This window comes from Nyctereutes procyonoides, unplaced genomic scaffold (genome assembly GCF_905146905.1).
Source record: "Nyctereutes procyonoides isolate TBG_1078 unplaced genomic scaffold, NYPRO_anot_genome, whole genome shotgun sequence".
NCBI lineage: Eukaryota > Metazoa > Chordata > Mammalia > Carnivora > Canidae > Nyctereutes > Nyctereutes procyonoides.
Window position 1 is genome coordinate 1,820,754 of NW_026575124.1, and position 19,884 is coordinate 1,840,637.

At 44.4% G+C, this 19,884-nt stretch overlaps 1 protein-coding gene across 2 annotated transcripts in view; it reads left to right on the forward strand.

Moving 5' to 3' along the window:
* The first annotated feature begins 4,370 nt into the window (after positions 1-4,370).
* Positions 4,371-19,884, forward strand: part of DIP2B (disco interacting protein 2 homolog B) — a 222,471-nt gene continuing 206,957 nt past the window's right edge. For both annotated transcript variants that reach the window (XM_055336961.1, XM_055336962.1), the window contains exon 1: positions 4,371-4,604. In XM_055336961.1, the coding sequence (XP_055192936.1) occupies positions 4,505-4,604 (100 nt within the window). In that variant the 5' untranslated portion in view covers positions 4,371-4,504. The remainder of the gene's footprint in view (positions 4,605-19,884) is intronic.

Genomic DNA, 19,884 nt, shown 5'->3' on the forward strand with positions numbered 1-19,884 from the left:
TGGTCGGTCTCAAAAGCAGAGAGGGGCCAAGCCCATTGCACAATCACTTTCCAAGTCTGTAGGTCATGCTTACTATTGTCTCATCAGCCAAAGCAAGTCATATGATCAAACCCAATGAATAGGAGGGATTTACGTAAGGATGGTGACTCTAGTGGGAGTGGAAAGGTTAGTGCGGCCCTTTTTTGCAAACAATCTACCATGTTGCCCAGACAGGACTATGAGGATGCCCTACCTTGGCAAATGGAGTGAGTGTGTTATGTCAGCTAGTCTGGCAGCCTCTGGTTCTCTGGAAGTGTCTTAGTTACCCACTGTCCTTCAAGGGCATACCTAATACGGGCATTGGGTATATGCTCTTCCAGGCAGAGCTTTGGCAGCCATTTTCCTGTTGGTGGGAGTTGGAAGTTGAGAGGTTGGTTGTAGCCTTGAATAATTAGTGGCAGCTAAAGGCAGTTTGGGATATCTTTGGCAATGCACATGCTACAAAAACTTAGTGGGGCTCTGGTCGGTTTGATCCACTCAATTTCATGTGCTAATAAAGCAGGTAAAGATCCACACCTGCGCGGAGCAACACGGTAGCCACTAGTCATGTGTAGTTATAGCGCATTTGAAATGCAGCTAGTCTGGATTGAGATGTGCTGTTTTTCTTTAATGTAGTAAAAATTTAACATGACACAGGTGGCTCACATTGTATTTCTATTAGACAGTACTGAGCCCTCATTAAGCCTGAGAATTTCAGCCTCACAGTTCTTATTTCTCTACTCTGCAAATACTCTTTCTCCTTTAGTTTAAAGGTCTGTTCTTACCAAAAAAAAAAAAAAGGTCTGTTCCCTGAGACAATTTGAAATTAATGACCTCAGGGGGAGGAATACCACCCTTAATCTTCCCTGCTAGGCTTTTGTATTCATTACTAAATTTATCTCCATCTGACAAAGACTGTTTAATGAAAGGTCTTGAGGTCCTTCAGAGATCTGGAGCCTCCATCTTTTCAATTTTATCACTGTTAAATCTCTTGCTTCTGTTTACAGAGCTTTACTTTTGGAGACCTTGGCTTCCCCAAGTCAACAAAACTCCACCCTGTCATCCCTGTCAATCTGGATTGCAGCCAGAAAAGCTTCTTAGTAAAACCAGACTTCCCCACCTGTTCTTTGGGATGTTGGGATGTCTTCAGACTATTTATCTCTTTAATGATTTTCCTGAAAGCCATACCAGTAGTCAATTCACTCCCTAACTCTAGATTTTTTCCAATTATTTCCCTAGCAAGACAGCCCCAGTCTACAAGTGATCTGTGTCATAATCGTGCACTAGACATTTTGCACCTGCACTAAGTCATTTCACATTTTGCTCACTTGTAATACTCCATTTTTTTGGTAATAAACTGAATATCAAATGGGAAGCTTTGGCCTGTAAATAGCATAATATTCAACCAAAACAGGTTCAAACCTATTTTCTCATATAAGAAGGACAAGCCCAATATAGGTGGTTCCATAATTTGTTATTTTAGCAGACCAATTCCATCAAGATCTAGGTGATGTCTCTGTACTTCTCTTTGCTTTCCCCTGTGGTTGCACGATGAGTGCTGGTGCCTCGAACTGGACAACATCCAAAGACAGGAAGGAAGCAAAGGGGCATTTTCTCCTTGAGCATCTCTCTCATCAGAAAGGAACATCCTCCACAGATATTCCCTTTCCGGTGGCTCCCCCAGTGGATCACGCACATGCCAAGGAAGGCGGACAAGAGTGTGGTTGGCATATTCAGCCTCAATAGGGTTGGTGTGGTCTAGTGACAAGGAAAAAGGGGATCGGGGCTACTGGGAGGGTAAACAAGAACGCCTGCTGAGAGCCTGCTTGTGGTAGTCTACTGTTGTATAACGAACCACCCAAAGCTTAGAGGCATAGAAGGCCATTTAGTGTGTTCACAGGGATTTGGACAGGACATGACAGGGATGGGCTGTCTTTGCTTCACATTGTTTGGCACCTCATGTGGGAAGACTCAAATGTCTGGGTGCTGGGGTCATCTGGAGGCTTCCTGGGCTAGGATGACTAAAAGGTTGGGCGGTGCAGGGGCAGCTGGGCAGAGCACCTCACATGGTCTTCCATGTGGCCAGTTCCCTGCATGGCTCCTGGGTTCTCAGAGTGCCCTGGAAGAGACGGTCCTCAGACGGGTTCTCTGGAGAAGGAGAATTCTGAGAACCAGAGGAAGCACACTGGCCTTCTAGGACCTAACCTTGGGAGTTACAGAGTACCACTTGTGCCATATTTTATTAGTCAAAGCAATGAGAAGCCCATCCAGATTCAGGGGAGGGGATGTGGACCTCACTTTTTTTTAATTTTTTTTTAATTTATTTATTTATGATAGAGAGAGAGAGAGAGAGAGGCAGAGACACAGGCAGAGGGAGAAGCAGTCTCCATGCACCGGGAGCCCGACGTGGGTCTCTAGGATCGCGCCAAAGGCAGGCGCCAAAGGCAGGCGCCAAACCGCTGCGCCACCCAGGGATCCCTGGACCTCACTTTTTGATGGGAGGGATGTCAAAAAATTTGCAGCCTTAAAAAAACTGCAACAGGGATGCCTGGGTGGCTCAGGGATTGAGTGTCTCCCTTTGGTTCAGGGCCTGATCCAGGGGTCCTGGGATCAAGTCCCGCATCAGGCTCATCACAGAGTCTGCTTCTCCCTCTGCCTGTGTCTCTGCCTCTCTCTCTCTGTGTCTCTCATGAATAAATAGAATCTTAAAAACAAAAACAAAAACCCCCCAAGACCTGCAACAGTCCTCATGTATATATATACATCCTCTGATTTACATATATAAATATATTTCCCACCTTCTCCTTACATTGTTGTAGTTAAAAGGAAATTTCAGTCTACCTCTCAATCAACCACAATTTCACGTTTCTTTTTTTCAAGCTGAAATTCTTTTCTCAGCTAAAAAATAATTTTCCTTTCAGCCCATAAATAGTATACTACTGTCAGAAACTCCTACTAGTGAGTGAGTGATGTTGAGGCCTTTTCTCTCAAGAGGGCAATTTTGGGTCAGCATAGGAGGCAAGTGAAAACACTGAAATTCCTCAAATTGTAAAGAAGAGCTTTCGAATTAAAAAAAAAATGATAGAAAGAATATGAACAACTATTTAAAGCATCTGCTCCAGTAGTTTCTGGTAAAAATATACAAATGTTTGGAGCCTTCTTATATTGAATTAAAATATTAATATTTTTGGAACACCTATGAAGTCGCACTTTGAAGAGGAGAAAAAGATAAAGAAGACTAAGTTCCCCACTTGCAAACAGTTAGAATCCTGGATAGGAGGAAAGAGATTTTCCCTCCCATTGCCTTGTGCTGCAACTGAAAGAGAAACAAAGAGTTCCTGGCAAGGGGGACCGGGAAGCCCCCGTGAAGGAGTGGTCTGTGGTCGAATAATGAAAATTAAAAAGAAATTCATTAGTCAGGGAGGCCCGGGTGGCTCAGCGGTTTAGCACCTGCCTTCGGATCAGGGCGTGACCCGGAGGTCGCAGGATCGAGTCCCACACCGGGCTCCCTGCAAGGAGCCTGCTTCTCTCTCTGCCTATGTCTCTGCCTCTCTCTGTGTGTCTCTCATGAATAAATACATAAATAAAATCTTTTTTTTTTAATTTTTATTTATTTATGATAGTCACAGAGAGAGAGAGAGAGAGAGGCGCAGAGACATAGGCAGAGGGAGAAGCAGGCTCCATGCACCGGGAGCCCGATGTGGGATTCGATCCTGGGTCTCCAGGATCGCGCCCTGGGCCAAAGGCAGGCGCCAAACCGCTGCGCCACCCAGGGATCCCCCTAAATAAAATCTTAAAAAAAAATAAAAATCAAGATTTTATTTATTCATGAGGGACATAGACAAGCAGAGCCACAGGCGGAGGGAGCAGCAGGCTCCATGCAGGGAGCCCGACGCAGAACTCGATCCCGGGACCCTGGGGTCACGCCCTGGGCCTAAGGCTGAGCCACCGGGCTGCCCTAAATAAAATCTTTAAAAAAAAAATAATTAATGGGAAAAAAAAATAATAATTAATGGGTTAAAAAAAAAAAAAAAGCTTTGAGTTCAGGTCCTCCTAAATGGGTGGAAGCCAACTCGGGGAAAACAGCGGAGGGGACAAGACAAAGGCTGGAGAAAGTGAGGCTTGGGTCCCTGGAAACTCCGCGCCCGTGAGCTCGGGCGGGGCAAGCGCGGCGAGCGCCCCGGGTCGCGGGGACCGGCCGGGCGCGTCGCTTCAGCAGCCTCCCGGTAGAGGGCGCCGCCGGCCCGCGAGTCCAGCCCGCGAGTCCCCTCCGGCCGCGGCCGCGGGGGCGGGGCCTCCTGGGCCCGGGGGCGGGGCCGCCGCGTCACGTGACTCTCGCTCATGGCGGCGGCGGCGGCAGCGGCGGCGGCGGCGGCGGCGCTCGGCGGCCGGAGCCGGATCCTGTAGCCCGGGTGTGGGCCCGCGTCAGTCCGTCCCTCCCGCGGCCCCCTCTCGCGTCTTCCGGAGTGTGGCTGGCGGAGCCCGGATGGCGGAGCGAGGCCTGGAGCCCGCGCCGGCCGCGGTGGCGGCGCTGCCGCCCGAGGTGCGGGCGCAGCTGGCGGAGCTGGAGCTGGAGCTCTCGGAGGGTAGGAGCCGGCGGGGAGCGGGCGCCGGGCGCTGCGGGGGGCGGGGCGGGGCGGGGGCGGGGGGGGCCCGCCGCCCCTCGGGCCGCGCGGGCGGGACGGAGACCTGGCCGGCGGCCCGCGGGGAGCGCTCCCGGGGCGTTCATTGTGTCCGGGGGGGGGGGGTCCTGCGCTGCCTGCCCCGCGGCACCCGAGACAAAGCTGCGCCCCCGGGCGTCGGGGCGGGGGGGCTGCGGCCCGGGCGGCTGACAGTTCTGCCCTCCTCTCCCCTTGGGGGGGGGCACGCCTGTCTCAGCCCCCTCCCCCCCTTAGAACGAGAAAGATGCACGGGGAAGCCGCAGCGTTTCCCGTCCTTCCTCCTCCTCCAACAATACGAGCCCCCCCCCCCCCCCGTGACAGGGGCCTCGGGGTCCTGCGGCGCCGCGGCCCTTAGCCCGGAGGACGCGCAGCGCGCCGCTCGCAGCCCACCTTTGTGGGAAGGCTGTTTTCCTGGTGCCCGTATTGGGGTGGGTTTTCCGCATCTGGGCACCTTTCGGAGTCTTTCAAGAGAGGAGGAGGGGGTGGCTACGGGGTTACAGGCCAATCCCGGCTGGCTCTCCTCCCCGCACCCCCTCCCACCCCCTTTCTCTTCTCTTTCTTTGCACAATGCACCCGTACTAGGACGGCTGGGTCTGAGAATTACAAGAATGGAATAAATCGAGCCACTGTTATCAGAGAAAGTCCCTTCGGACAACAATGAGAGAGGAACGTTGCTCTGTGCTGGGCATGTGATGAGGCCGCTTGTGCAGTTGCCATCAGTTCTCCGTAAAGTTCCTGTTTTTATCACGGGCTGACTCTGAGACAAAAGCAGCATTTTCTCCGGGCTTCGCGTCCGTACTGTGCTGGTGTCCCCAGAGTTGCATATTCCCACCACCCCCCCTTCCTTGCCAGAGGCCCCTCTTTGCTAGCATTTTTCAAGTGGATCCAATATTGTCGATGCCAAGCGAAGAATGTGACAAGTTCCCAGGAGAGTTCAGACTTTTTGTTTACTTATCAAGACATTCCCTCCCCCCCCCACCATCCTCCTCCCACCCCCAATCCTTTACAATGAAAAACCAGAAGCGGATTTGAGTGTCATAAATCCTGTTGGGCATACGAGGAAATAATTATTTTTAATAACCCTGTTAGGTTTTCCCATGTATAGGGAGGTGCTGTTTACATTTGCATTTGATTACCACCAACATGCTGTTTTTTTTCAATTGATCCGTTGGGAAGTTCTTTTTTGGCCCATCCCCCAAATCAGCAGTGGTAGAGGAGTTGGTGTGTGTGACGTATTTTAGAGCGTTACCGTGGGTTCTGCGTCTCTAGATAACCTCATTCTTCTCCTCTATGAAAACATTGTCATTAAATCTATAATGACTTCCATTCAAATCTGACTTTTAAAACACTTACTCTACAGTAACAGATCAGCTATATTTGATTAGCCAGCAACAGAGAGGTTCGGCTGGATGTTTGTGTCAGAATGAGATTAAAAATAGGAGTTGATTGCTTTTACACAGAGGGAAATCCTGGAAGCTCCTTATTCTTGGTATATCAGCTTCCAGCTGATTATTGTTTACTGCTCCGGGTGTTTCTGGAAATGATTCTGAGGAACTGTTTCTAGGACTCCCACTGATGAGCTCACCTTTCTCTCCTTTAGAAAGGTGTGAAACTCCTACAAACTGTGGATGTCAAGGCTTCCTTCACCCTCGTTAAGGACAAATGCACAGTTTTACTTTCCGATGCAGGATTGCTTCGGCTGGCGTATACTTAGGTTGGATTAGTTTCTTACAGATTTATACTTCGTTGTTCTGTATTTCCTCTCTTTTAGCAACAGACAACCGGGAGAAATACAGTTGAAAAATCTTGGGCCTGCAGTGTCATCAACTTGGCCATCTGTCTTTTTCTCTAGCTTAAAAATAAAGTACGGAGGATGCTTGACTGGAGAAGTAGGTAGACATTTTTAGGAATTCAAGTGAAGTGAAAACAACCCACTGACCCTCCAGATCTCCGGCACGGCGTTGTGATGTCTGTAGTATATTTTGAATGAATCTTTGCTTGTTTGTTTATTGTACATTTCCTTTATAGCTACTGCTCTGACAAAAGTACTTTTTTCTTTCAAAAACCTGTACTTTTAACTATGTGTTTATCATGTGTTGCTGGCTTTGGTGTACCTATTCCTTGATTTTATTCTTTTTTTTTTTTTTTTAAACCATGCAGGCTGTCCTAATTATAGCGATAGTCTGAGCTGTGTAGTGTTGAAGACATTTCTTTGTGTTTGTCTATTTTCAGCTGCAGGCTCTGGTCATAGGTCAGCCACCTCTCTGCTGGGATGCAGGTTTGTGCCTCTGTGGGCTGTTTGCCGCAGAGCGCGTTGCAGAGCCCAGGGCTGTGTCTAGTGCTTCAGGCAGGTCACCACGGGCTTAGCGGTGAAAGCTCCTGCTTCTGCGCCAGAAAGAGGCTGCAACTGTTCAGAGCATCACTTAAAGTTGAAGTTACCCATAAGCATGAGCTCTCCTGTAGATGACTTGAATAGGTAGGAGGCTTCTACAAGTATTCCCACGGTGGATTTTTTTTTTCATGACCCACGTATATTATTGAAGCCTTATTATATCGGTTGTATGTTTGCCAGTAGACTCTGTTGTCACTGTATTCACATGCTGTACCTAGGTGTGTGCATATAAAGTAGCACTAATGATATTTATTCGTTTAAATCTGCCCTCTGATGCATTGTAGTTGTATAATGATCTTACACATTATGTCATCTGGGCTCCACTACAACTTTGTGGTTAGAATAGTTAGATAGTAACATCTTTCACTTTTTTTTCCCCCTTCTCTTTTTTTTTTGTTTTTGTTTTTTGTTTGTCTTAACAGAAGGGAAAACTTAGAAAGGTTAAGAGGGTAAGTGTTTTATCTGAAGTTGCTCATCTAATAAGTGCCATTATCCTAAGCTGCCATGTAATTACGGCATCTGTTACCATCGAATGATTTAAATATCTTTCTTGTTATGGCACAGGCTATTCTAATTCTTACTCTAGGGAGATGCTCTGTAACAGTTGTTTGCCACAATTCTAAATAGTCTCCTTGATTCTCTTTCTGAAGTCTCTTTCGAATCTGTCATTCACTTATTTGAGTCAACAGACTTATTTTGTGTGCTTACTGTGTGCTGGAGACACAGGTGAGCAGGGTACTGTCAGCCTTCAGGGAGCCCTGAGTCTGGTAGGGAGATCCCATAGATACCAGCCAGACAGTACAGGAGACCATGGTAGAGCTTTGTCCAGAGGTTGCCTTCTAAGAAAAGAGGAAGCGATCTGCTTTGCCGTTGTCGTGGAAAAGAAACAGCAGAGAACTATAAATACGAGTTTGGATTGTGTGGCTAGTGGAGACGGCTGTGATTGAGCTTGTGCAGTCCAGTCCTAAGTGCAAAGGAGAGAAGGACATAAATCCCACACTTCTGTGGCTTGTTGGAAGAGCCCAAGTCTTTCAGTGTCCAAAGATGACAACTGGGAAGGTATTTAAGACAAAATAACACAGGAAGGGATCCTCCCTTTTCTTGTTTGAACACTTCTCTGAGCACAAACACAACAAATACAGTCACATCCTCCCTCTCTCCTCCTAGCACTCCTCCTGGCAGCCCGGCAAGCCTGGTAGGGCCCACCTTGAAGGTGGAGGGAGGAGAGAGGGCTCTGCTAGATGAAGGGAGTTCCCTTGAGGAGTGGGGATGCAGCGGGGGAGCTAGACAGGTAAAGGGAAGGGTGCAGCCTAGAGGTGGTATTTCACAGTCTCTGAAGTGGGGGAGTGAAATGAAGGAGCTAGGAAACTGGTGAGTCTCTACTGTTTTACCTGCAATGGGAAAGTGCTCCATTTTGCCCCAAATACGACACATAGTTGTGAATTCATAGGATACACATGTGTCAGAAAATCATCTCGAACTAGTAGTCATACCTGGTGCTAGGATAGGAAAGAAAGTGGGTGTGTGGATTTTTAAATAACCCAAACCGGGCATTCTGAGTGATCTTCTCCGTTAAACTTGCATATATATTTTTTTGGTGGGCTAGACTCATCTCACGTTGGAACTCATCTTCAGGAATTACGGTCAGAGCCTGTTGTATGTTCCTTTGAAAATCTTCATGGTGGCAAATTTCATTTGAGAGTGGAATTTCATTTTACAGATTACTTGGAGTCAAGTAGAGAAAATCTGGTGATATTCTTTTGGAGTCCAGACTAGTTGTGACTGAAAAAATTAGACTGATTATAAATGGATTTGTGTGGTCACTGTCAAAAAAGTAGAATGATGGGGCACGTAGGTGGCTCAGTCAGGTAAGCATCTGTCTTTGGCTCAGGTGTGACCCCAGGGTCCTGGGATCCAGCCCCACGTTGGCTCCCTGCTCAGTGGAGAGTCTGCTTCTCCCTCAACCTGCTGCTCTGCCTACTTGTGTGCTCTCTCAATAAATAAATAAATATATTTTTTAAAAGAAATAGAATGATGTAAATTGGGTTTAAGGGTAGTTTAGAAGACAAACTACAACTTTACTGGTAGAATGATTCACCTTACTCTAAAGGACACCCTTGTTCTGATGTATGTTTTGAAAAATTATCATTTGACAGTCCCAGAGCATTGAACTGGATTTTTGAATGAAAGAAATTATTAAGGGGCACCTGGATGGCTCAGTCAGTGAGGCCTCCGACTCTTGGTTTCGGCTCAGGCCATGATCTCAGTCGTGGGATCGAGCCCCACGTTGGGCTTCCCACTCAGCGCAGAGTCTGCTTTAGATTTTCTCTCCCTCCTGCTCACTCTCTCACTTTCTCTCAAATAAATAAAATCTTAAAAAAAAAAAAAAAGAGAAATCATTAGCCCTTCACTCTTAGCCTGGCCCCTGGTGGCTGCTTTCTTTCCTACCTGGGCAAGGATTAGCAACTAACTCAACGTGGAAAGTTCAGATGATTGGCTAAAAAGGGCCCTCACTATATTTGTATTGTAATTACTGCAGGTCTCTCCTCCTCAAGCATTCTCAAGAATACTCTTTGAAGCCCTCCTTCCTGCTTGCCGTTTCAGTATTCTTCAAGAGTTCAGCTGTAGTGCTACATTTTAAAAAAATAAACCTAACCCTGACCACTGTGGCCTCCCTGGCTTCAAACCTGACAGCATTTACAGTGTATGTAATTTTTGCCAACCAATACATTTTCTAATCACTTAGATTGTTTTTCATTTCACCTCAATTGTAAGCTCCCACAAAGGCCATTTGTATCTTAAACTTCTACACTTGATCTTAGCCAAAAGACTGAGAAGCGATCATATCTTAAACTTCTTTAAATAAGCTCCCCAACTATTTCTTTCTTGTATTGTTTTGGGCGTGCAATAAATTTTTGCTCACTTCAACTTGATTTAAAGTGAAATCCCTGTCTTGGGATTTGATTTTGGATGAGGCAGGGTTGTATAATCGTTTGAGCACAGGTGTTGGCATCTGGTGGCCCTGGGGCCCATTCGTGGCCTGTCACTTAGTAGTTTTGTGACCTTGGACAGACTGTCTACCTTCCTCATTTTAGTTTCTTGGATTCTTTTTCTTTTTTTTTTTTTTTAAGATTTTATTTATTCATGAGAGACACACACACACACACACACAGAGAGGCAGAGACACAGGCAGAGTTAGAAGCAGGCTTCATGCAGGGAGCCTGACTTGGGACTCGATCCTGGGCCGAAGTCGGCGCTAAGCCTCTGGGCCACCGGGGCTGCTCAGTTTCTTTGATTCTTAAAGGAATGACCATCTCATTAGAGTTGCAAGGTTGAAAATGAGCTGACTATCATATGTGGCATGCAGTGATGACTTGGGGCGTTTAATCTTTATTGTTTCTATGGTGAATGGATGCATAGTGACTTGGCTGTTTTTACTATCTTGTTTTAGTTAGCAGAATATGGTTACACATGAAGTGATGAATGGAATCAATTTGTGCGTGTATTTTTTAAAAGCAAGACCTCAGTCCACCATCAGTGCTCCTGTCGGCACTCTCTACTCTTAGTTTAACACATGTTGGGTCACTGCAGGCAGTTGACTGGAGCACAGGAGAGTAGCTGGTTTGTTTCATACAGACATGTGGCGTGTGCACATTTCCGAGTGGGTAGGTTCTGGCAAATGGCTTTGAAATTTAAGCACGGTTTCTGAGACTCCGGCATCTACTGGTTATGAGAAGGCGCATGTGGGTGCTTAGAACCTTCAAACAGTTTTTTGGTCTCTTCCTTTTCTTAGTCCTCTGTTTGTCTTTAGTGAACAAATCCTTTCAGTTCCTCCTTCAAAAGTTTTCTTGCGTCCTCTTTTCTTTTGAGTTGTGTTTACCATCAACCGTGTCTGGTCCTCTATCTTTAGACCTAAGGGTCTGATTTTTGTCTCCCTTCAGCTCTAGACTGATCTTTAATCTTTTAAAGATAGTGCCTTTTTTTTTTTTTTTCCTGAAGCCATGGTAAATCCACAACTCTTGTCACGGTCTTTAAATTCTGGGTTTCCTAAAAGCGGGGATGGTCTCCTGTATTTCTTATCCATAGAGTCTAAGTTAGTTCTGTCGTACACCTCAAATCGTCCCATCCCTTTTGGTGATTGATCATACCCTAGAGGTGGTTTTGTTTTGTTTTTGTTTTTCCTAAAGATTTTATTTATTCATGAGAGACAGGCAGAGATACAGGCAGAGGGAGAAGCAGGCTCCCTGTGGGGAGCCCGATGCGGGACTCAATCCCAGGACCCCGATCACGCCCTGAGCCCAAGGCAGACACTCAACCACTGAGCCCCCCAGCTGCCCCATACCCTAGAGGTTTAAGGGAGAGTTTTTCATATCTTTGTGTTTATAATGTGTAGGTTGCTTGCTTTCCCTTTGGATGCTCATGTATGAATAAGATCACTTCTGAAAGGCAATTTCTTTGGAATTCTGTTGCCAATTTCTTTGGATTCATGAGTTGGCTTCAGTGGACCTGGAAACTCTGAAATCATATGTAGAATTTTGAGTGTGAGTGCTGATGTGTCTTTTGGGGGGAGCAGAATCTTTCATCAGTTTCTTAAAGAGGACTATGAAGCAAAGCTAAGAACCATTCTTACTAGCTTGTAAGGAAAGCCAGACTTCCTCCCCTTCCCTCCTCAACACCCACAGCCTTATCTGTGTCAGTTCCCACCCTTATCCCCTTTCCTTTTCTCAAAGGAAGAAACATCCCCTTCCCTGTTCTGTGCTGCATCCCTCTCACTGAGGTCTCGGTCCCATCCCTTCTCTGTAATCTTGGCATCTTACTTCATTGATTGATCTATTCATTCATAGTCTTCATTCATAGTCTTTTTGTCTTTGTCTCTTTCTCTCATCTTCAGCCTCTCACTTAACGCTTGGCTCTCAGTTCCTTCCCTCTAGCCTATAAATAAGCTGAAATTTCTCCCAGCTTAAAAAAAGCAGCTTCCCACAGTCTTGTGTTGGAGTCCTCTTGCTCTTGTGTGCTTGCATTCTCTCCCTCGGATACTAGAAGGTGTAGCTGACATTTCCTTTCCTTTCTTTCCTTCCTTTGCTCACTCCTTGGTCCATTGCTTCTGCTTATCAGCTCTCTGAAACAACCATCTCCAAGGCCATCAATGACTTCTAATTTCAGACTGAAAAGAAGTACCCAGTGGTCACACTATCTTTCTCTGCAGCATTGGACATGGTGAATAATTATCTTTATAAAAAACTCTTTCCTTCCTTAGTTCTTACTGTGTCATTTCCTTTGGCTCCCTCACTGTTCCTTCTTATGCTCTCTCGGGCTTCTTTTTCTCTCTTTCTTCTGATACAAGTGTTCCTGCTGTCATTAGCCATCTCACTTCATGTAAACTTGCTGAGTAACCTCATTCATGTCCAGGGCTTTAGCTATCTTGGCTGTGAGATGGCTCCCTGGTCTGTATCTCTAGGCCTGACTCTGAGCCCTCTGCTCCAGACATCCCATTGGTTCCCCCTGACAGTGGTAACTTCGTAAGTTCAAAACTACTCCTTATTTCAGCCTGCTCCACAGAACCCTATTTCGGAATGTCCACTTACTCAGGTCAAATACTTGGGGGTCGTCCTTAACTTGGGTGGATCACCAAGTCCTGTTGATTCTTCTTCCTCTCCATTCTTGCCGTTTTGGTCTTTGTTCAGGCTCTGTTTTTTTGTTTGTTTGTTTGTTTTTTAAGATTCCATTTATTTATTTGAGAGAGCCAGAGGAAACCTGAGCATGAGAAGTGGTGAGGAGCAGAGGGAGAGGGAGAAACAGATTCCCTGCTGAGCATGGAGTCTGATGCTGGTGGGGGGAAGGGAGGCTCGATGTGAGGACTCTATCCTAGAAGTGCACAACACCCCAGGATCATGACCTGAGCTGAAGGCAGATGCTTTATCAACTGAGCCACCTAGATGCTCCTGGTCTTGTTTGGGCTCTTATCAGCCTCTTGCTGAGATTATTAGAGTAGTCTCCTAACTCATCCACCTGTGTCTAGTCCCTTCCCAGTCCCTCTCCCTCCACTCCATCCTTCTCCATCCTGTGATGGAATGATCAATCTGAAACACAGATCTAATCGTGTCCTCTCCCTTTTTTAAAATTGCTCATTCCCTTGCCTCATCCACAGGATAATATCCAAGGATCCTTTGGATATGAAGACCTGCTTGCCTTTGTGTTTTTTTTTTTTTAAAGATTTATTTATTTATTTATGAGAGAGAGAGAGAGAGAGAGAGAGAGAGAGAGAGGGGCAGAGAGGCAGAGACACAGGAGGAGGGAGAAGCAGGCTCCACGCCGGGAGCCCGACGTGGGACTCGATCCCGGGACTCCAGGATCGCGCCCTGGGCCAAAGGCAGGCGCCAAACCGCTGAGCCACCCAGGGATCCCCTCTCTTTTTTTTTAAAGATTTATTTATTTATTTATGATAGAGAGAGAGAGGGGACCTGCTTGCCTTTGTAGCCTTATTTCCTGCGCCTTCTATGATTTTCTCCTCTCTCTAGCCATGCCTAGCTACTTGCACTACTGTGCTTTTTCACTTCCATGCCTTTGTACACATTGCTTTTCTCTGTATAATGCCCACTCTGGCATGTTCTTCCCCCTTTTCTGCCTGGTTTACTTCTGTTCCACTCAATTTCCTGTAAGAAGCCAGCCCTTCCTAAGCTCTCTTAAGAAGTTAAAATCTCTGTATCAGTTACTGAGTGCTTGTTATGTAGCAGGCCCTGTGCTTAGCTCTTCATATACCCTAGCTGGCCAGGAAGTAGGTGCCGAATAAGTAGCTCCTGTTATCACGGTGAGAGAACTGAGCTAGCAGAAAGCATCTGGACTGGAGAGGAATGCAGTGTGTGCCAGTTCTGGCCCCATCCCCTGATCTTTCCCTTTCTCACTGCCAGTTGCAGTTATATTCTGAAATAGATGGCAAAGGGATCAGAACAGTGGACTTAACAGTCATTTAGAACTGGGTTAAGTCCTGTGTCTGCTGCTTACTATGTGACCTCAGGCAGGTCTTTGAAATGTGTTTCTAATCTCACAACTGCCGAAGATGGGTGTGTGATTTCCATTTTGTAGAGACTTGTTAAAGAACGTGCAGTCTGAGACTACAGTATGCTGGGGTGGGAACCCAAGTCTGCTTGGCTCCAAACCCCATGGGTTTCCACACTGCCATCTGCCTCTGTCTCCCTGAATCATGTTTCAAGTTGTTTCAGCAAAATTCTGTTCCATCCTAACTATTGGGCCCCACTTTTCTTAGAATACAGCTTCTGTCTTTGGAGTTTTGGAGGTGGGGCTCCCTGGAGGGAAAAGGATGGGAATGTTCTATCCTATTCTCAGAGAATAGATGTGAAATTAATTTTTCTTCCTTGAACTGAGATGAGAATGATCAGAAGTTGAGAAGGGGAAACCCAAGGAGAAAATATTTTAGATGCTTCACACGACAGTCCTAAATGGAAGCCCATAGGTCTAGTGGCTTTGAAAGATCCTTGGTTTGCTCTGGACTTGAGCTTCCAGACTATAGAGAGGATTGTGGGTACATTCTTGTTCAGAAAGAGTTTTTAGTGCTTTGTTTTTTTCTTAGGATATTTAACGTTTAATTTTAAAGTTAATGTATAAATTAATGTAGATATTTCTGTAAATGATATGTCCTTTAATTGTTTTTTTTTTCTTAGAGTTATTTCTTGTTTTGTGAAGGAATAGTGCTCTAATATCTCTTTATTTTTAGAGGACTGTTGCTTTTATGGATAAATTAAAGCACCTGTAGGGTTTGTTTGCTTGTTTCTTTCTTTCTAAGAACCTTGGATTTTGTTGTTTCAGGTTATTCATAGCCTGGAACTTGTGGGTTTTAACTCAGGTCAGGCACGCCTGCGTTAGGGTGTTGGGCAGTCTTGTTACTGAATCTCCTTTTTAAAAATGAACCCAGCAGGAATTATTAGGTAAAAGCTTCTGATGGTTTCTTGTTTAGTAAATCTGTGACTGAGGCAAACAGGCTGCCTGTACTTTTTCTTTATTGAGGTATACGTGACATACGACATTATATTGGTTTCAAGTGTACAACATAACGCTTCGATATTTGTATATATTGTAAAACGATCACCATAATGTCTTTTAATTTTCTTTGCCATACGTAGTTACAAAAATTTTTTTTTTCTTAAAAGTTTTAAAGACTTGCCATTCTTAACATTATTGGATTTCCTTTCTGGTTTGGAGAAATCTTCATTTTTAAATTGAACATGTACAAAAAGCATCAGTCTGAGTTCCCCTCCCATAGTTCTTTTTTTTTTTTTTCCCTCCCATAGTTCTTTGCTTGTTTTTCTTCAAGGACCAAGGGAAGTACTGGAAGATGAACTTCCTGTTAAAAACACCAGCTTCCTCATTTGTTGGTTCTCTAAGCTCTGATCTCTAATGTTACCTCTGTGTGTTATCTATTTTTCAAATGATTTCAAACTTACAAAGTTACTATTTATATACCGACTCTCACCTCCCCTTGTAAGCTGCTTGAGGACAGCGTGCGGCATCCTCCAGCGTGCGTGCTTTCAATACCTGTTCACAGTGAATGAATCTAGACTGTCATCAGCCTCCCTGTCTATTCTTATTTTCTCACTAGTCTCTGACAGACTCTTCTATTACAGACTGGTTTCCTCACTCTTTCTGATGGGCCCGTTCCTATCTCTCTGCTTTTACGGTGACTGTTTTCTTTGTCAGGACTGCCTTTTTTCCTATTAAAATTTCCCCATATTCCAGGGCCCGACTGATGTTGCCTTGATCATGAAACCAGCCAACTACTTTCATTCATATTAATCTCTTCTATTTTTAGATCTTTGTATTCAGTAACAGAGTTTAACACTTAACTGATCACTATTATTTTAGTTATTTTTGCCTCAGTTGGATTTTACATTTTGTGAGTGTTATAGCAAGGTCTTCTACCTTTTGGAACTCGTAAGTGCTCAATACATCAATATGTAAGTAAAGCTCAAATGTATTGAACACATTTATTTACAAGATCTATGTTTTTTTAAAGATTTTATTTATTTATTCATGATAGTCACACTCTGCCTGTGTCTCTGCCTCTTTCTCTCTCTCTGTGTCTCTCATGAATAAATAAATAGAATCTTTAAGAAAAAAAATCCCATTTGAAATGTTCTGGGAAGATGGCAATTTGCGCACATCTCTACTGCCCTCTTTAAAAGTCAGTTTGAGTAAAGTAACAATTTCTTATTTATTTATTTATCTATCTATCTATCTATCTATCTATTTATTTATTTATTTATTTATTTATGATAGTCACACAGAGAGAGAGAGACAGAGGCAGAGACATAGGCAGAGGGAGAAGCAGGCTCCATGCCGGGAGCCCGATGCGGGACTCGATCCTGGGACTCCGGGATCACGCCCTGGGCCAAAGGCAGGCACTAAACCACTGTGCCACCCAGGGATCCCAGTAAAGTAACAATTTCAAAGCTTGGAACAAGAATGCCAAGAATTAGAATGGGAACTCAAGGTAAAGGACTTGAAAGTTAGGTCTAGGAAACCTAAGATGTGTATGATAACATTTTAGAAGGATGGGGTGCTTGGGTGGTTCATTTGATTGGGCACCCAACTCTTGGCTTTGGCTCAGGTCATGATCTTAGGGTCATGACATTGAGCCCCACGTCGGGTTCCACACTCAGTGGGGAGTCTGCTTCTCTCTTTCTCTGTCTCCTCCCTCTGCCTCTCCCCTGCTATGTGCATGTGCTCTCCCTCTCTCTGTCTCTCAAATAAGTGATAAATCTTTTTAAAAAAATAAAATTTTAGAAGGAGAAATAAGTAATAGAAGAAAAAAAGCCCTCAGCTTAAAAAAGGTTGCAAATTGAAAAAGACTACAGATTTCATGAGTCCACTTTGTTCCAGGCCGTACTGATGAGAAATGACATAAACCTAGGCATATTCTGGTAAAATTCCTGATTTCAGTGATAAAGAAAAAAAACCCTTTAAGCTCCTAGATAGAAGGACAAAGTTAAAACAGCAACAACAACAAAATAGGCTCTCCTCATTTGCAGTAGTGCAAATGATGATGCAAACTTTGATGATGGTGTATGAAACATCTACTGATTATTTAGAGAAGAGGTCTCTACTCGGCAAAATTCTGTATGCAATCTAGATATTATTCACCCTTTAGGGAAAAGAAAGCTCTGTGTGAGTGTGCAAAGATTCAGAGTTTGTATCATCCACAGATTCCAATCTAAGCAGTATACTCTAATTAAACAGATAATGCAAAGCAGAGACCCAAGATAGGAGAAGAAAGGAAACAGTGATGGGCCAAGTGGACTTTGAAATGTATGTATATGTGTGTTATATATGTGTATGTTATATATACATGTAGACACATATATGTGATTGCATACATAGCAAGTGATGGGGAATGTGTAATGTAAATGCTAAGTAAGAATCTTTGAAATAGAAGAGACATTGCAGAGGAAAACCTGGTTGTCTGAATAAAATAGTCTAAAAGATTTCAGCAGAACTCAGACATTGTGGGTCAGGGTAGTACGGGGATGGGTGGGAATAACAGCATTCTTTGGTATCATTGGGATGTTGGCAGAGGGAAGTATGGGAATGAACTGCCTTGGTGAGAAGAAAAAGACTTTATAATAGTGTTAAAAATTAAAAAATACTTAAGGATAAATACCAAAGGCACAGGATCCATATGAAGAAAATTGTAAAATCTTAAAGATGTAAGAGCAAGATCTGAAAAAAAAAATGGAAATATATAACATATTCCCAGAAGGGAAGTCTAAATATATATAAACGTAATGGAAATCAATTATAGTTCCAATGGAGAGTTCTTTGGGTGGTGGGGAATTAGATAAAATAATCTCAGTGTGCATATGGTAGGATACATGTTTTGGAATAGCCATGAAAAGTTAGAATAGTGAAGTGGTCTTTGCTTTTCCATGTATGAAAACAGAGTCTAAAATTACTGTGCTCAAAGCAGTATGGTATAGCATTTGAAAAAAGATAAATGAACAGTATGAAGTGCCCAAGTCCTTGTATATGTAGGAAAAATAATTTTGGAAACATAAAAGTTTCATGAGCTTAGACCACTTGCCTTCTCAAATTCTCAAATCCGAAAAGATCTTAAAATAAGTTGGCTGGGACTCCATAGGACATCAGTGATATGAACTTCTTGATGTTCTATTTATGCTACCAAGAGGAGCACATTGGAACCAGAAAGAAAAGACCGTTCCTCTTGCAGTATCTTTCCAGCGCTGCAGACCAGGCTTAACATGGAGGCATCAGGCAAAGGAAAATTATGTAAAGGGTCCATCTTAATTTTCACAGAAAAGGCAATGAAGGGTAGATTTGAAGCTGAGAAGCAGTAAATTGAAAACCAGCATATCCTTGACTCCTCTTTTTCCTTCAGTCCAACTCCCCATATATAGTCCATCCATAGTTTTTTTGGTATCACCTTGAGAAGTATCCTTAGTCTGCTTCTCTTCACCGTTGGTCACTGCTATTCATGGCCTGACCTGCTCATCCTCGGCTTCATTAGCTCCTTCCTAGTGTCCCTGCTTTCTTCTCTCTCAGCAATGTCCACATAGAAGCTACTGTGAATTTTTAAAACCACAGATTTGATTATGTTGCTTCCCTGCCTAAAGACCCTTCAGTAGCTTCTCTTTGTCTTAAAATAAAATTCAAAAAAAATAAAATAAAATAAAATTCAAACTCCATTCCGTGCTCTCCAGGCCCTATACAGTCTTGATCCCTCATTTGTTCCCCCCATCCACTGTGCTTCCGCCACACTGGCTGACTTCTCTCCTTCCTCTTCTCCCTCGCCCTGTTCCCTTTCCCTTTTATTTATGTAGTGACTATTTATTGTGGCCTACTATGTGCCACACAGGTACAGGCAATATAGCAGAGGTTATAATAGGAAAAATCCCTGCCCTTAAGGGGCTTGCATTTTTTGTAGGAATAGACAGAAATTAGTAGGTAAAGTATATTGCTTGGGGGATCCCTGGGTGGCGCAGTGGTTTGGCGCCTGCCTTTGGCCCAGGGTGCGATCCTGGAGACCCGGGATCGAGTCCCATGTCGGGCTCCCGGTGCATGGAGCCTGCTTCTCCCTCTGCCTGTGCCTCTGCCTCTCTCTCTCTCTCTCTCTCTCTCTCTCTCTCTCTCTCTGTGACTATCATTAAAAAAAAAGTATATTGCTTGTCAGATGGTAAAAATTTCAAAGGAGAGCAATCGTGAAGAGGGATAGAGAACTGGAGCTGGGTCAGTGGGTTCAGTTTAAAATAGGGTATGATCTCGTCCTTGGATGGCATTTGAACAAAATCTCAAGGGCAGTGAGGCATTTTCCCTCTCCCTTGGACTCACTATGCTTGTCCCCACCTCCTTGTTTCTTGCTTTGCTTCAGCCTGGAATGCTCCACTCCAAGATCTGTGCTTAGCCAGCGACTCTTCCTCCTTTTTGTGTCAGCTCAAAAGTTACCTTCTCATCTCAGAGATGCCTTCTCTGATCTACTTCAAATGAGTAATTCCTCCCCATTTTTCTCCATCACTTCTCTCTTGTTACTTTCTTTTTCTGTTTTAAAATTTTAAATTAATGCTTACTACCATTTGATATGATCTTTTTCCTGACTTATCTGATTCTCCCCTAGTAAAATGTTAGTTCTGTGGGAGTAAAGACCTTGCTGTCCTGTTTCTCTGCTGGATGCTTAGGGCCTAGAATAGAAGACTCTCAGCAGACACTTGTTCAGTGAACAGATGGACTTTGCAGGGAGAAGATTCCTCCAGGATTCCTTAGATGGTGCTGCTTTACAGAGTAAAGCAG